Source organism: Mobula hypostoma, chromosome 19, assembly GCF_963921235.1.
Source record: "Mobula hypostoma chromosome 19, sMobHyp1.1, whole genome shotgun sequence".
NCBI classification, from domain to species: Eukaryota; Metazoa; Chordata; class Chondrichthyes; order Myliobatiformes; family Myliobatidae; genus Mobula; species Mobula hypostoma.
The window spans coordinates 56,609,771-56,627,890 of NC_086115.1; the positions used below are offsets into that span (position 1 = coordinate 56,609,771).

General features: G+C 40.3%; 2 protein-coding genes across 2 annotated transcripts in view; one reads left to right on the forward strand and one right to left on the reverse strand.

Moving 5' to 3' along the window:
• gucy2g (guanylate cyclase 2g) overlaps positions 1-18,120 on the reverse strand; it is a 97,209-nt gene that overhangs the window by 75,023 nt on the left and 4,066 nt on the right. The window contains exons 3-4 of the mRNA XM_063071119.1: positions 14,038-14,162; positions 999-1,181 (exon numbers count right to left, since the gene is read on the reverse strand). Of these exons, the coding sequence (XP_062927189.1) occupies positions 999-1,181; positions 14,038-14,162 (308 nt within the window). The remainder of the gene's footprint in view (positions 1-998; positions 1,182-14,037; positions 14,163-18,120) is intronic.
• The window catches only part of acsl5 (acyl-CoA synthetase long chain family member 5), a 117,779-nt gene that overhangs the window by 12,391 nt on the left and 87,268 nt on the right, over positions 1-18,120 (forward strand). The window lies entirely within an intron of this gene.

The following is an 18,120-nucleotide window of genomic DNA, read 5'->3' on the forward strand; positions in this document are numbered from 1 at the left end:
CAGGCAATCTCTGATGAGTATTGATAATGGCTGGGGTCACCCGTCTTGAAAAGACACTGCCCAGAAGAAGGCAAAGGCAAACCACTTGTGTCCTAAATTGTGCCAAGAGCAATCATAGTCATGAGACCACGATCGGCTACATCATACAACACGACACATATTAATGATGATGAGAATATAAAAGCAAGGATGTAATGCTGAGGCTTTATAATGCACTGGTCAGACCACAGTTGGAGTATTGTGAGCATATCTTAGGAATTCTAAGTATTCTTTTCCAAGAAAGGATATGCCAGCATTGGAGAGGGTCCAGGGGAAAATCATGAGAATGATTCCTGAATGGAAAGGTCAACATATAAGGCGCATTTGACAGCTTTGGGCCTGTACTCACTGGAGTTTATAAGAATGATGAGAGAATTTCATTAAAACCCATTGATAATTGGAATGCTTAGATAGAGTGGGTGTGGAGAGGATATTTCCTATGGTGATTGAGACCAGGACCACAGGACACAGCCTCAGATTAGAGGGGTGTCCACTTAGAACAGAGATGAGGAGGAATTCCTTTAGCCAGAGGTTGGTGAATCTGTGGATGGCTTCTGGAGGCTGTCATTGGGTATATTTAAGGTGGATGTTCATAGGTTCCTGATTAGTAAGAGTGTCAAAGGGCGAAGGCTGGAGAATGGGGTTGAGGGGCATTATAAATCAGCCATGATCAAATGGTGAAACAGGCTCGATGGGCTGAATAGCCTAATTCTGCATCCTATGTCTTATGGTTTTATGGACCGGGATTAAAGGTTAAGTGACAAAACGGGCAGTGGAGCCACTTGAAAGAAAGTGCAAAGGCACGAGAGCATAAGAAAAGGAAGCTCATTTTCCAATTGCATTAGTCTTTCCTCACAGATGCTCCTTGATCCCCCATTTTCTGTGTTACACTAAAATTACTTTCTTTCTACCAAGGAATGAAAATGAGTTGCAGGACATTATTAAATTGAATAATAAACCTCTGTCACTGAAGACAAATTACTGTAAAACGGAGGCCCTTTTGATCGTTGGTAGGCTTCTTGTAGGAAGGCGTAATATTCGTATTCACTGTATGACTGTAAAGTAATCAGGAAAACTGGCTCATACACCTCAAAGGTAGCTGCATTTCTCCCATCCGCCAAATTTGATTTCCAAAAAGTATCCTGTGGAGAAGACGGAAGAATTAAACGATTTCCAACCAGGTGTCACACAGGCATTGCCTTCATGTATGAAGCTTACTGAATGCACCTGAAAATGGGTGGATTAAAATGTCCAAGGTTTTACACCACACAAGTTTTAGCTATGATTACCTCCTTCACTCCCTGTACCATTAACATCTGCTGCCCAATAGAACCATTGCAAACTGGGAAGAAACTGTGTTCCATGTTTGAAGATACAATAAACTTTGCTACCATTTTTAAGAGTCTTAGAGACATACAGCACAGAAACAGACCCTTTGGCCCATCTAGTCCATGCCAAAATCATCAAAACTGCCTACTCCTTTTACACTTTTTTTAGGGAGCGTATACCGGAAGTCATGGGGGTAGTTTTAGTGCTTGCTTCTTTCTGGCTGGTCTGTGTTAGATTTAACCTTGGGGTCATGGGGTGGGGGGGGGTGGTGGGAGGGGCTTCACATTTTAGTTTCTTTCTTCTTGGGCTATGTACACTATTGAAGTATTGGTTGCGTTCTCCTTCCCGGTATCTCTTATTTGTTCTGTTCCCTTTCCGGGTTCATGGGTCGAGCCTATCGTCAATCTTCCTTGTTGCGGGTTGACTTTAGGGTTTATGGAGTCTATTGTTAATTTTGTCTCCTGGAATACTAATGGTCTTAATCATCCTATTAAAAGGAAAAAAGTTTTTAAAGTGTTCCGGAGACTTAAAGCACAAATCTTATTTTTACAAGAGACCCATGTGCGGAGGGGGGACAGACTACATTTTTTTAAATTCTGGAAGGAACAACAGTTTCATTCGAACTCCAACGCTAAGATTCGAGGCGTCTCTATTTTTATAGACTCCTCAGTTACTTTTATACAACATGATATTATTTCTGATCCGAATGGTAGATTTCTACTGGTTAGTGGTCTACTATTTAATAAAAAGGTAGTTTTGGTTAATGTTTATGCTCCTAATATGGACTGTCCGGAATTTTATAAATCATTATTCAATCAGTTCCCGAATTTGAATGAGTTTTCATTGATCTGGGGTGGAGATCTTAATACCTGTTTATCTCCAGCTTTGGACCGTTCGGCTCCTCTATGGACCTTACTTAATAAATCTGCAACTTTGATTAATTCATTCCTCTCTGATTCTGGGTCGACGGATATTTGGCGTTTTTTGCATCCTCAGGAAAAAGATTTTTCTTTTTTTTCACATATTCACCATTCCTATTCAAGAATTGATTATTTCTTTATTGACTCTCGTCTTATTTCTTCAGTGATTAAATGTGATTATGACTCTATAACCATTTCGGATCATGCTCCACTTAAGCTTTCTATTAAAATTCAGGCCAATACACAAAATAATAGACAATGGTGTTTTAATTCGCTGTTGCTTCAGGACTCGGACTTTGTTAACTTTATGAATGAACAGATTGATTTTTTTTTACAATCAACTATACAGAGGATATTTCTGTGAACATTCTTTGGGATACTTTTAAAGCTTATATTCGTGGTCAGATTATCTCGTATTCTGCTGCTTTGAGGAAGAAGCTGAAGCAGGAGGAGTTGGTAATTGTGGACAAGATTAAGGAAATTGATAGGAAATATGTTACAGCTCCCTCTGAGGAGTTATATAAACAAAGAACTGAACTTCAAATGGAACACTGTTTATTACTTTCGTCCTCGATTGTAAACCAATTAAAGAAAACAAGAAGTGAATTTTATGTACACAGTGACAAAATTGGCAAACTGCTGGCTAACCAATTGAAGTCTAATTATGCTAAATCTCAAATTAATCAGATTTATAATCAAAATGACCGACTGATACTTGATCATGCGGGGATTAATCAAACCTTCTGTGATTTTTATTCTTCCTTATATCAATCAGAGTCTCCTCGAGACTCTAAATATATGAATGATTTTTTAGACAACCTAGACTTCCCTGAGATTTCACAGGATATGTCTTCTATGTTAGATACTCCCATTACCACTGATGAGATTAAGAATGTTATTTCCTCTATGAATTTGGGGAAAGCTCCTGGCCCTGATGGGTTTACCGTAGAATTTTATAAATGTTTTGCACCTTCATTAATCCCTTGGCTCTGTAGGGTTTTTGAGGCTTCATTAAAACTTGATAAACTTCCCGAATCTTTCAACAGAGCGTCAATCCCTCCAATATTAAAGAAAGATAAAGATCCTGCTCAATGTGCATCTTATAGACCAATATCTTTATTAAATGTTGATTCTAAAGTTTTTTCTAAGTTATTAGCAAACAGATTAGAAAAAGTACTTCCTTTTATTATTTCGGAAGACCAAACGGGTTTTATTAAAGGTCATTACTCTTTTCATAACATTTGCACACTGTTAAATATTGTTTATACCCCCTCACAAAATGTTCCTGAGTGTGTTATCTCTTTAGATGCTGAGAAAACTTTTGATAGAGTAGAATGGCCTTACTTATTTAAGGTGCTTAAAATGTTTAATTTTAGCTCGAAATTTATATCCTGGATCAAACTGTTATATCATTCTCCTGTGGCCTCGGTCCATACTAACTCTCTAAGCTCACCTTTTTTCCCTCTTTTTCGAGGCACTCGACAAGGTTGTCCTCTTAGTCCTTTATTATTTGATATTGCATTAGAACCTCTTGCAATTGCCATTCGAGAATCTCCAAATATTACTGGGATAACTCGGGGCTTAAAGTCCCATAAAATATCACTCTATGCTGATGACTTACTTTTATATATTTCTAATCCTCAAAAATCCATCCCGGCTGTTTTAGAGTTATTAGCACAATTTAGTCTCTTTTCAGGTTATAAATTAAATCTTAGTAAGAGTGAACTCTTTCCGATTAATAAACAACTTCCCTTATATCATAACTTTCCATTTAAATTGATTAATAATTATTTTTCATATCTTGGGATTAAAATTACTTGTAAATACAAATATTTATTTAAGATTAACTTTTTACCCTTAATTGACCATATTACTCAACTTTCATCTAAATGGTTTCCTTTATATTTAACTTTGATTGGTCGTATTAATGCAGTTAAGATTTTTTTTTGCCAAAATTTCTATATATATTTCAGGCATTACCAATCTTTGTTCCAAAATCTTTTTTTGATAAAGTTGGCTCAAAAATTTCTTCATTTATTTGGCAAAATAAAAACCCGAGACTGGGTAAAATACATTTACAGAAAGCTAAGAGAGATGGAGGTTTAGCATTACCCAACTTTAGATTTTATTATTGGGCAATTAATATTCGACATATGAAATTTTGGTTACTTGACCAGGATATACTATCCATTCCTAAATAGGTAGCATTGGAATTACAATCTGTTCAGGGCTATACACTTGGCTCTATTTTAGGTTCCTCTCTTCCTTTTGATTTGAAATGCCTCAAACAGGTATCTAACCCGATAGTCAAATATACCTTACGTATTTGGTTTCAATTCAGAAAATTTTTTGATCTTAACCAATTTGGGCTAGCGATTCCTATTTTAGGTAACATATTTTTTCCTCCCTCTTTTACGGATCGTGCTTTTCAAATTTGGAAGATTAAGGGTATTTCACGGTTTTTGAATTTATTTTTAGATGGTTTCCTTATGTCTTTTGAACAATTATCTAATAAATATAATTTATCAAGAATACATTTTTTTAGATATCTACAAGTTAGAAATTTCCTAAGTACTATACTTTCTTCTTTTCCAATGCTTCCTCCTACATACATTTTAGATACTATAATTAACCTTAATCCATGTCAGAAAGGTGCATCGGCTATGATTTGTAATATTATTATGAAACTTAGGAAAGCTCCATTTGATAAGATTAGGGTAGATTGGGAACAGGAATTGGGGTTTACCATTTCCGTGGATGACTGGGGGCAGATTTTACAATTAGTCAATACTTCCTCTATTTGTGCTAAACATTCCCTAATTCAATTTAAAGTTGTTCATAGAGCACATATGTCCAAAGATAAATTAGCTCGCTTTTATTCTCATATTAATCCTTTTTGTGATGGATGTCCGGGGCAGATAGCCTCTTTAACTGATATGTTTTGGTCTTGTCCTACTCTGGAAACTTTTTGGAGAGACATTTTTAATATTATCTCCAAGGTATTGAATATAGATATCTCTCCTCACCCTATTACTGCTATCTTTGGACTATCTAAAATTTCCAGTAATCTTTCTCCTTCAGCCCGTAGAATGATTGCATTTCTTACTTTAATGGCGAAAAGATGTATCTTACAATACTGGAAAGAGCTTAATGCTCCAACTACCTTTTTTTGGTTTTCTCAGATGATATTATGCTTGAATTTGGAGAAAATTAGAAGCAATCTTTATGATTCCTCACTTAAATTTGAACAGACCTGGAGATCTTTTATTCAATATTTTCATTTAATGTAATTTTTTTCTCCTCTTTTTTTGCTCCATATTTATATACCCTTCTTGTTTTTTTTTACTGTTTTTAATGGAGGTCGGGATTGAGGACGTGATTTTAAGTTTTTTAACTCTGCTTGGTTCCAAGTTAGCCCATTGCTTTGCTTTTAGTTAGTTGCACGGTGGGTTTTTTTGGGGTTTTTTTTTTCCTTTTCTCTATTGGTATATATATATAAAAATTAGTATACTATTATGTTACCTTAGTATGTTATGTTTAAATTACATTGTTTGTATCATTTCTTTTGTATTAATATCTCCTGTAATTTTATTATATTCTAACAGTGTATTAGTGCCTTTATGGCTTACCTTTTTGTATACTTATTCAATAAAAAGATTTAAAAAGAAAGAAAACTGCCTACTCCCATTGACCTGCCCTCCATATCCCTACCATCCATGTACCTATCCAAACTTCACTTAAATGTTGAAATCGAGCTCGCATGCAGCACCGGCAGCTCATTCCACACTCTCATGACCCTCTGAGTGAAGGAGGTTCCCTTTATGTTCCCCTTAAACTTCTCACCGTTCACCCTTAACCCATGATCCTGGTTGTGGTCCCACCCAACCTCGGTGGAAAAAGCCTACTTGCATTCACCCTATTTATACCCCTCATAATTTTGTATACCTCTATCAAATCTCCTCTCAATCTTCTATATTCTAAGGAATAAAGTCCTAACCTATTCAATCTTTCCTTATAACTCAGGTCCTCCAGATCTGGCAACATCCTTGTGAACTTTCTCTGGACTCTTTGAATCTTATTTCCATCTTTCCTGCAGGGAGGTGACCGAAACTGCGTACAGTATTCCGAATTAGGCCTCAGTAAGGCAACACAAGGAGCTCGCAGACCCTCCTTGGTTCATAAATGCCAGATTTATACACAGTGTGTACTGACAAATGTATGCTTGGGAGACCGGCAGGGTGGATTTCTTGGTTTGGGTGCCTTCTGCCATATAGTAACTCGGATCCTGCCTGCATTTCCAACTTGTGAACTGTTTGGGTTAGGAACAGTTCACAGGAACGGAACTCAGTCATAACCAGAGAGGACCGGTATCTAATTATTTAAATGGAAAGGCACAGTTAGTAAGAGTTTCCATCGATTGTTAAATAACACCAAGGTCATGGGTTAGGACATAATTCCCTAGAGCATAGGAGAAAAAGGGGGGGGTTTGATAGAGGAATATAAAATTTTAAGGGGTATAGATAGGGGAATTGTGAGCAGGCTTTGTCCACCAAGGTTGGGTGAGACTAGAACTAGAAGTTGTGGGTTAAGGGAAAAAGGTGAACACTTAAATCCTAGGGGGACCAATATCCTGGCAGGGAGATTAGCGGGGGCTACTGAGGTGACTTTAAACTAGAATGGTTGGGGGGTGGGAATCAAATTAAAGCGGCTAGGTGTGAGGAGGTTAGTTCACAACAGAGGGATGGGAACCAGTGCAGAGAGACAGAGGGGTGTAAAGTGAGCGTAGAAGCAAAAAGTACAAAGGGGAAAAGTAAAAGTGGCAGGCCGACAAATCCAGGGCAAGCATTAAAAAGGGCTAAGAGAGTTGTAAAAGAGCGCCTGAAGGCTTTATGTGTCAATGCAAGGAGCATTCGTAATAAGGTGGATGAATTGAAAGTGCAGATTGTTATTAATGATTATGATATAGTTGGGATCACAGAGACATGGCTCCAGGGTGACCAGGGATGGGAGCTCAACGTTCAGGGATATTCAATATTCAGGAGGGATAGACATGAAGGAAGGGGAGGTGGGGTGGCGTTGCTGGTTAAAAAAGAGATTAACGCAATAGAAAGGAAGGACATAAGCCGGGAAGATGTGGAATCGATATGGGTAGAGCTGCGTAACACTAAGGGGCAGAAGACGCTGCTGGGAGTTGTGTACAGGCCACCTAACAGTAGTAGTGAGGTCGGAGATGGTATTAAACAGGAAATTAGAAATGTGTGCAATAAAGGAACAGCAGTTATAATGGGTGACTTCAATCTACATGTAGACTGGGTGAACCAAATTGGTAAAGGTGCTGAGGAAGAGGATTTCTTGGAATGTATGCGGGATGGTTTTTTGAACCAACATGTCGAGGAACCGACTAGAGAGCAGGCTATTCTGGACTGGGTTTTGAGCAATGAGGAAGGGTTAATTAGCGATCTTGTCGTGAGAGGCCCCTTGGGTAAGAGTGACCATAATATGGTGGAATTCTTCATTAACATGGAGAGTGACGTAGTTAATTCAGAAACAAAGGTTCTGAACTTAAAGAGGGGTAACTTTGAAGGTATGAGACATGAATTAGCTAAGATAGACTGGCAAATGACACTTCAAGGATTGACGGTGGATATGCAATGGCAGGCATTTAAAGGTTGCATGGATGAACTACAACAATTGTTCATCCCAGTTTGGCAAAAGAATAAATCAAGGAAGGTAGTGCACCCGTGGCTGACAAGAGAAATTAGGGATAGTATCAATTCCAAAGAAGTAGCATACAAATTAGCCAGAGAAAGTGGCTCACCTGAGGACTGGGAGAAATTCAGAGTTCAGCAGAGGAGGACAAAGGGCTTAATTAGGAAGGGGAAAAAAGATTATGAGAGAAAACTGGCAGAGAACATAAAAACGGACTGTAAAAGCTTTTATAGATATGTAAAAAGGAAAAGACTGATAAAGACAAATGTAGGTCCCCTGCAAACAGAAACAGGTGAATTGATTATGGGGAGCAAGGACATGGCAGACCAATTGAATAATTACTTTGGTTCTGTCTTCACTAAGGAGGACATAAATAATCTTCCAGAAATAGTAAAGGACAGAGGGTCCAGTGAGATGGAGGAACTGAGCGAAATACATGTTAGTAGGGAAGTGGTGTTAGGTAAATTGAAGGGATTGAAGGCAGATAAATCCCCAGGGCCAGATGGTCTGCATCCCAGAGTGCTTAAGGAAGTGGCCCAAGAAATAGTGGATGCATTAGTGATAATTTTTCAAAACTCGTTAGATTCTGGACTAGTTCCTGAGGATTGGAGGGTGGCTAATGTAACCCCACTTTTTAAAAAAGGAGGGAGAGAGAAACCGGGGAATTATAGGCCGGTTAGCCTAACGTCGGTGGTGGGGAAACTGCTGGAGTCAGTTATCAAGGATGTGATAACAGCACATTTGGAAAGCGGTGAAATGATCGGACAAAGTCAGCATGGATTTGTGGAAGGAAAATCATGTCTGACGAATCTCATAGAATTTTTTGAGGATGTAACTAGTAGAGTGGATAGGGGAGAACCAGTGGATGTGGTATATTTGGATTTTCAAAAGGCTTTTGACAAGGTCCCACACAGGAGATTAGTGTGCAAACTTAAAGCACATGGTATTGGGGGTAAGGTATTGGTGTGGGTGGAGAATTGGTTAGCAGACAGGAAGCAAAGAGTGGGAATAAACGGGACCTTTTCAGAATGGCAGGCGGTGACTAGTGGGGTACCGCAAGGCTCAGTGCTGGGACCCCAGTTGTTTACAATATATATTAATGACTTGGATGAGGGAATTAAATGCAGCATCTCCAAGTTTGCGGATGACACGAAGCTGGGTGGCAGTGTTAGCAGTGAGGAGGATGCTAAGAGGATGCAGGGTGACTTGGATAGGTTGGGTGAGTGGGCAAACTCATGGCAGATGCAATTTAATGTGGATAAATGTGAAGTTATCCACTTTGGTGGCAAAAATAGGAAAACAGATTATTATCTGAATGGTGGACGATTAGGAAAAGGGGAGGTGCAACGAGACCTGGGTGTCATTATACACCAGTCATTGAAAGTGGGCATGCAGGTACAGCAGGCGGTGAAAAAGGCGAACGGTATGCTGGCATTTATAGCGAGAGGATTCGAGTACAGGAGCAGGGAGGTACTATTGCAGTTGTACAAGGCCTTGGTGAGACCACACCTGGAGTATTGTGTGCAGTTTTGGTCCCCTAATCTGAGGAAAGACATCCTTGCCATAGAGGGAGTACAAAGAAGGTTCACCAGATTGATTCCTGGGATGGCAGGTCTTTCATATGAAGAAAGACTGGATGAACTGGGCTTGTACTCGTTGGAATTTGAAGATTGAGGGGGGATCTGATTGAAACGTATAAGATCCTAAAGGGATTGGACAGGCTAGATGCGGGAAGATTGTTCCCGATGTTGGGGAGGTCTAGAACGAGGGGTCACAGTTTGAGGATAGAGGGGAAGCCTTTTAGGACCGAGGTTAGGAAAAACTTCTTCACACAGAGAGTGGTGAATCTGTGGAATTCTCTGCCACAGCAAACTGTTGAGGCCAGTTCATTAGCTATGTTTAAAAGGAAGTTAGATATGGCCCTTGTGGCTACAGGGGTCACGGGGTATGGAGGGAAGGCTGGGTTCTGAGTTGGATGATCAGCCATGATCATAATAAATGGCGGTGCAGGCTCGAAGGGCCGAATGGCCTACTCCTGCACCTATTTTCTATGTTTCTATGTTTCTATGTTTCTATTTAAGGGGAATGCGAAGGGGTGCTTCTTCACTCAGAGGACAGTGAGAGTGTAGAAAGAGCTGCTAGCCGAAGTGGTGGATGCGGGTTCAATGTCAATATTTTAGAGAAGTTTGGATAGGTACATGGATGGAGGGATATGGAGGCTATAGTCCAGGTGCCCGTCGATGGGACTAGGCAGAATAATGGTTCAACGTGGACTAGATGGGCCAAAGGGCCTGTGGTATTCTATGATTCTAAGAAGGGTAACAAATTGAGCACTGTTCATGTAGTAAGCAAATCTGGGAAAGTAACAATAGAGAAGAAAGAGCTGTAGATAAATTAAACAGGTATTTTACATCAGCATTTCCTACAGAAAAATACCTGCAAATAGCAAACTGGAAGTTAGGGAACAGCTCAAGAAAATTACAAATATTAAACAATGGTACTGAACAAATGGTTGGAACGGCAAATTAACTGTTACTAGTTCCTAATGGTCTCCTTTCAGGTGTTGTAAAGAAAGCAAGAAATGTGCCCAGTTTTAATTGATGTATCAGCTTTAATTTTGCAAAATTCCCTGGATCTGAGCAAATTACTGTTAGATAGGGATTTAGCAAATGCAACTCCTTTATTCAACAACTGAGGGAGACAGAAAGTAGGAACTTACAGGTCAGTGCAGGAAAAATGAAAGCTTTTATGAGCGATGGCAATGCAGTTAAATAAAATGAATGTAACCAGGCAAAGTCAGCATGGTTTTGTTAAAGGAAAATCATGTTTGATTAATTTTTTGCCGTTCTTTGAAGAAGTAATCCTGTAATTGACTCCGAACCAATCAGGAATAGGAATAAGAATGGAGACGGGCTAACCCCTATTGACATCAATGGATCTGGGGTTGAGAGAGTGGACAGCTTCAAGATCCTCAGCAAGGATCTCACGTGGTCTGTTCACAGCAGTGCCTCTTTCACCTCAGACAGTTGAGGAAGTTTGATATGGACCCCCAAATCCTAAGAACTTTCTACAGGGGCACAATTGAGAGCATCCAGTCTGGCTGCATCACTGCCTGGTGTGGGAACTGTACTTCCCTCAGTCGCAGGACTCTGCAGAAAGAGATGCGGACAGCTCAACGCATCTGTAGTTGTGAACTTCCCATGATTTAGGATATTTACAATGACAGGTGTGAAAAAAGGGCCCGAAGGATCATTGGGGACCCAAGTCACCCTAACCACAAACTGATCCAGCTGCTACCATCCGGGAAACAGTACTGCAGCATAAAATCCAGGACCAACAAGCTCCGGGACAGCTTCTTCCACCAGGCCATCAGACTGATTAACTCATGCTGTTTTGAGTGTATTTCTATGTTACATTGACTGTTCTATTTATTATAAATTACTATGATTGCACTTTACACATTTAGACAGGGAGATAATGCAAAGATTTTTGCTCCTCATGTATGTGAAGGATGTAAGAAATAAAGTCAATTTAATTCAATTTAGATCCTGCCAATCAGGATCAAACATTAAGCACCACTCGGGCCCTGCTCACTTAAGAGGGTATACAAGGAGGTGTCTCTGGGGGACTTGTCATTGAACTAACTTAGGCCTGAGGAAGATGCTTGGGTTTACTGTTGAAATGGTGTAATCAATATCTGTAAGTATGTCATTGTTAATGCCAAAGGGTAGTATGACTAAAGGTAACCCTGTGTCATGACAAAGATGAACTGGTGGGTGTACGAAGGCATCAAAAACATTCTTTATCAATGCTCCCTCTGGAAAATAAAGGCTCATGTATGGGAGGTAACCTCTCAGTGGGATTAGAAGACTGGTTGTCCAATAAAAAAGGTAGACTTTGTATAAGTGTACATTTTTCTGATTGGCAAGATGTAATGTGTGGTGTAGGATGGGTGTTTATTCTCAACCTTTCACCGTGTATATAATTGACCTGAATGAAGGCATAGCTGTTAGGTTTTCTGATAGAAAATGTAGGTAGGAAAGTCAGTTGTGAAGAGGCTATAAAGAGATATAGATAGATTAAGTGAGTGGGCAAAGATCTGGAAAATGAAGAATAATGTAGGAAAATGTGAAATTGTTCATTTTGACAGGAAAACGCCTAAAAGTAAGCATATTATATAATTTATGAGAGCTAACTAGAAGCTCTCTTGGGCAAACAGACACATTGCTATGGAGAAAATAACATTACATGTATTATGTTCAAAGAAGCATGGCAGGTGGAATCTCTTAACAGATGCTCTCAGTGGATTGACCTACTCAGGGAATTAGTACCATTGTTATTAGACATACTTTATTGATCCCGAGGGAAACTGGGTTTCATTACAGCTGCACCAACCAAGAATAGAGCATAAACATAGCAATACAAAAACCACAAACAATCAAACAGCAATATGCAAACTATGCCAGATGGAAATAAGTCCAGGACCAGCCAATTGGCTCAGGGTGTCTGACCCTCCACGGGAGGAGCTGCAAAGTTCGATGGCCACAGGCAGGAACGACCTCCCATGACGCCCAGTGTTGTATCTCGGTGGAATATGGCCGGAGTCCAACAGTAAAAAGTTCAATATCCAGGCTACAAACACGTTCCTCGATCGTAATATGACAAGGATTGCACCATCCGTTGTTAACCAGAACAGCAAGCCCCCAACTCCTTTACGCTTACCGCTGTCAGCGCACTTCCGGTCAGCCCGAATGGTCTGGAAGCCATCCATGGAAAAGTTTTGGTCGGGTATGTCCTCATGCAGCCACGTTTCAGTAAAACACATAACACTGCTCTCCCGAAATGTTCTCTGACTCCTGGCTAGCGCCTTCAACTCGACCATTTTATTACCCAACGAACTTCTCTTCTCCATAAGTCTGTGTTGTCTCGACCCTCAACCATCAGGCTTTTGAACTAAGGGAATAACTTCACTCCACTTGCCCCTTCATGGAAATGTTCCTACAACCAAGGACTCACTTTCATGTTCTCAATATTTATTGCTTATTTATTATTATTTATTTCTATATTTGCTCTGTTTATTGTCTTTAGCACACTGGTTGAACACCCTGGCTGGGCAGTCTTTTGTTGATTCTGTGATAGTTATTATTTGATAGATTTGTAGAGCATGCCCAGAAGAAAATGAATCTCATGGTTGCGTATGGTGACATACTCCGAATATAAATTAACTTTGAAATTTGAAGCTTATGACCTGGGCAGCAAGTTATTTTACATTATTGAATATTTGGCTTATTGTAAATAATTTAGTGCAAACCAATAAAGGATCAGAAAAGTTTCCAATACAAATATGCTATCAACTCAAAATTGAAGGGGGCAGAACAGATTTTGCGGACTGCAGGAGAAGTGATAGATGTTATGCTTTGAAAGTGATTGAGAACAAACAGAAGAAATTTGAAATTGAAGAACTGCTTAACTATGTGGCAAAGGACTGATGGGTGAATGGCTTTTCTTTAGTTAGGAAATGGGTGGTAAGAAGTTTGGAAGGTTGTGGGTGGAGTAAGGGGAGGCCAGCTAGGAATAGTATGTGGTCACCTCTATGGATTGGAAACACTAAAATTATGGGATGATGAGCCTTCATAACTACCAAAATCTCCTATATTACCATGAAGGCAAAGAGTTTTGATATTGTTTATTTTTTAGAGCTACAGCATAGTAACGGGTCCTTCCGGTCCAACAAGCCCACACCGCCTGATTACACCCCTGTGACCAATTCACCTACTAACTTGTGTCTTTGGAATGTGAGAGGAAAGCAGAGCTCCTAGAAAACAAACCATACAGTCATGGAAGATGGTACAAATTTCCTCAGAGAGTGCGGCAGAATTGAACCTGGGTTGCTGGTACTGTAATAACGTTATGCTAACTGCTACACTGCCATGCTCCCTGCCCCCCCCCCCAAATGTGAGTGATGGTTCTTGTCATATAAGTAATATGATTGCTGGCTAACGTGTTCATGTGAACAAAAACTTTCTTCAAAAGTACTCACCACATAACTGCTGAGTTCAAACAGCTGAATAATAAAGAACACGTATTGCCCGCTCGTCATTCCAAGACGATATGCTTCCAAGATTATCGACTTCGCCACCCCAGGGTTACAAATTAAAATCACAACTGGAAAGTAAATGCGAAGTACCGTTATTGATCACGAACATAAGGAAGAGTCAACGTCACTACTACAATATTTCACTGACCATTGTCCATTGCGGTTATTCTATTTGTACACCTGTATATCTAACATAAGTTTAGAAATCTTTGATCATACACCATGAGCCAATTACAGATCCTGAGACGGGGCAGGTGACAAGCAAGGGTGGGTAAATGGGTAAGGGAGAAACCAATGGGCAAGGGAAGATTCATTAATGAGGCTGCAAACAAAACTAGTGAAAATATCTCAACATTTACCAATTTCACCTTCGTACCATTCGAATCGCCCTTATTCACGCTGAAGACAGTGGTTCAGGTGCTGTGATGTTCACCCTCAAACTGCAAATGTAATTCTATTATACTTTGGTCTCTACCTTCAGGGGATCTTTAACCACCAGGTCTTTTATTAATCCTTCCCTATTACGTGTGACCAAATCTAACAGCTATTTTCTGTCCCTTAAATACTGCTCCAAGAAGCAATCCCTGACACAATCTATAAATTCTTTTTCTATAAACCTGGACTGAAACTTCACTGGAAGCGGTCTCTGGAGCTCTCTACCCATCTCTTCATCAATCACATCATCCCGGTCCTAATCATTTACCAGTTGAGAGATAGCTGACCCCAACAGGCCTGGAGTCAGAGATTAGTCAGGATGATATTGTGGGCATCACTGAAAGAAGGCCATAGTTCAGAGATTAACATCAAAGGATATACTTTATATCAAAAGCACAGGCAGGAAGGCATAGACAGTGGTGTGGCTTTGTTGGTAAGAGATGGCATTACATCTTTAGAAAGAGGTGACATAGGGTCAGAGAATGCTGAATCTTTGTGGGTGGAGTTAAGAAACTGTAAGGGTTTAAAAAAAAACATTATGGGAATCATATATAGGTTTGCAAATAGTAACCCAGATGTGGGGTTGAGATTGCAAAGGGAGCTGGAAAAGGCACGTAATAAGGGTAATGACACAATTGTAATGGGGAACCTTAATATGCAAAGGGATTGGGAAAATCAGGTTGGTGTCGGATTGCAAGAGAGGGAATTTGTTGAATGCCTATGAGATGGATTTTTAAAGCAGCTTGTGCTTGAGCCTACTTGGAGATAGGTATCTTAGATTGGGTGTTGTGTAATAACCCAGTTCTTATTAGGGAGCGTAACATAAAGGAACCCTTAGGAGGCAGTGATCATTGTGATTGAATTCACACTGCAATTTGAGAGGGAGAAGCATAAGTCACATGTATCAGTATTCCAATGGAATAAGAGGAATTACAGACGGGTGAGATAGGAGCTTGCCCAGGTGGATTGGAGGAGGATACTGGTAGGGATGACGACAGAGCAGAGATGGCTGAAGTTCCTGGGAATAGTTCACAAGGTGCAGGTTAGATATGTCCCACAGAGGAAGAAATTCTCAAATGGCAGGGCTAGGCAACCATGGCTGACAAAGGAAGTTAAGGACTGCATAAAAGCCAAGGAAAGGGCATATAAAGTGGCAAAAGTGAGTAGGAACTTGGATGATTGGGAAGCTTTTAAAATTCAACAAAATGCAACTAAAAAAGCTATGAGAAGGGAAAAGGTAAAATATGAGGGCAGATTAGCCAATAGTATAAAGCAGGGTTATAAATAGTTGTACAAAGTGTAAAAGGGAGGTGAGAATTGATATTGGAAAATGATACTGGTGAGGTAGTAATGTGGGACAAAGAAATGGCAGATGAACCTAATGAGTACTTTGCATTTATCTTCACTGTGGAAGACACCAGAAATGTGCCAGAGGTCTTTGACTATCAGGGAGCAGGAGCGAGTGCCATTGCTATTATAAGGGAAAGAAGTGCTAGGCAAACTCAAATGTTTTGAGAAGGATGTCACCTAGCCCAGATGGACTACATCCCAGAGTCCTGAGAGAGGTTGCTGAAGAGATAATGGATGCATTGGTCATGATCTTTCAAGAATCACTTGATTCTGGCATGGTCCTGGAGGACTGGAAGATTGCAAATGTCACTCCACTCTTTAAGAAGGGAGGAAGGCAAAAGGAAGGAAACTATAGGTCAATTAGCCTAACCTCAGTGGTTGAGAAAGTGTTGGAGTCTATTACTAAGGATGAGGTTTAGGGGTATTTGGAGTCTAATGATAATGATTTCTGTGAAGGGAAATCTTGCTTGACAAATCTGTTAGAGTTCTTTGAGGAAGTAACAAGCAAGGTGTACAAAAGAGAGGCAGTCGATCAAGTCAAGTCAAGTCAAGTCGCTTTTTATTGTCATTTCGATCATAACTGCTGGTACAGTACACAGTAAAAATGAGCCAACGTTTTTCAGGACCATGGTGCTACATGAAACAATACAAAAACTACACTGAACTACATAAAACAACACAAAACTACACTAGACTACAGACCTACCCAGGACTGCATAAAGTGCACAAAACAGTGCAGGCATTACAATAAATAATAAACAAGACAATAGGCACAGTAGAGGGCAGTAGGTTGGTGTCAGTCCAGGCTCTGGGTATGGAGGAGTCTGATGACTTGGGGGAAGAAACTGTTACATAGTCTGGTTGTAAGAGCCCGAATACTTCGGTGCCTTTTGCCAGATGGCAGGAGGGAGAAGAGTTTGTATGAGGGGTGTGTGGGGTCCTTCAAAATGCTGTTTGCTTTATGGATGCAGCGTGTGGTGTAAATGTCTGTAATGGCGGGAAGAGAGACCCCGATGATCTTCTCAGCTGACCTCACTATCCGCTGCAGGGTCTTGCGATCTGAGATGGTGCAATTTCCGAACCAGGCAGTGATGCAGCTGCTCAGGATGCTCTCAATACAACCTCTGCAGAATGTGGTGAGGATGGGGGGTGGGAAATGGACTTTTCTCAGCCTTCGCAGAAAGTAGAGACGCTGCTGGGCTTTTTTTTGCTATGGAGCTGGTGTTGAGGGACCAGGTGAGATTCTCTGCCAGGTGAACACCAAGAAATTTGGTGCTGTTAACGATCTCTACGGAGGAGTCATCGATGTTCTTACTTGGATTTTCAGAAGGTGTTTGATAAGGTGCCACACATGAGGCTGCTTAACAAGATAAAATCCTGTGGTGTTACAGGAAAGATACTGGAAAGGAGAGCAGAATGGCTGACAGGCAGGAGGCAGCAAGTGGGAATAAAAAGGGACCTTTTCTGTTTGGCTGCCAGTGACTAGTGATGTTCCTCAGGGATCAGTATTGGGACTGCTACTTTTATACTTTATACTTTATTGTCGCCAAACAATTGATACTAGAACGTACAATCATCACAATGATATTTGATTCTGCACTTCCTGCTCCCTGGATTACAAATCGATAGTAAATATTAAAAATTTAAATTATAAATCATAAATAGAAAATAGAAAAATGGAAAGTAAGGTAGTGGAAAAAAAACCAAGAGGCAGGTCCGGATATTTGGAGGGTACGGCCCAGATCTGGGTCAGGATCCATTCAGCGGTCAGGTTCCATTTCACAGTTGGAAAGAAGCTGTTCCTAAATCTGGCCATAGGAGTCTTCAAGCTCCTGAGCCTTCTCCCGGAGGGAAGAGGGACGCAAAGTGTGTTGGCTGGGTGGGTCGTGTCCTTGATTATCCTGGCAGCACTGCTCCGACAGCGTGCGGTGTAAAGTGAGTCCAAGGACAGAAGATTGGTTTTTGTGATGTGCTGTGCCGTGTTAACGATCTTCTGCAGCTTCTTCTGGTCTTGGACAGGACAACTTCCATACCAGGTTGTGATACCAGGTTTCATGTTGTTTGTCAATGATTTGGATAATGGAATTGATGGCTTTGTTATCAATTATATTGTAAGTAGTTTTCTTGTCAAAGCAAATCATCCCAAAATACATTTAGGAAGTGATTTGACTGAGTTCTATAACGAGGCAAGCTTAGGGTCTGTCTTAACTGAAGAAAAAGTGAGGGGACTAAGTTTAGAAG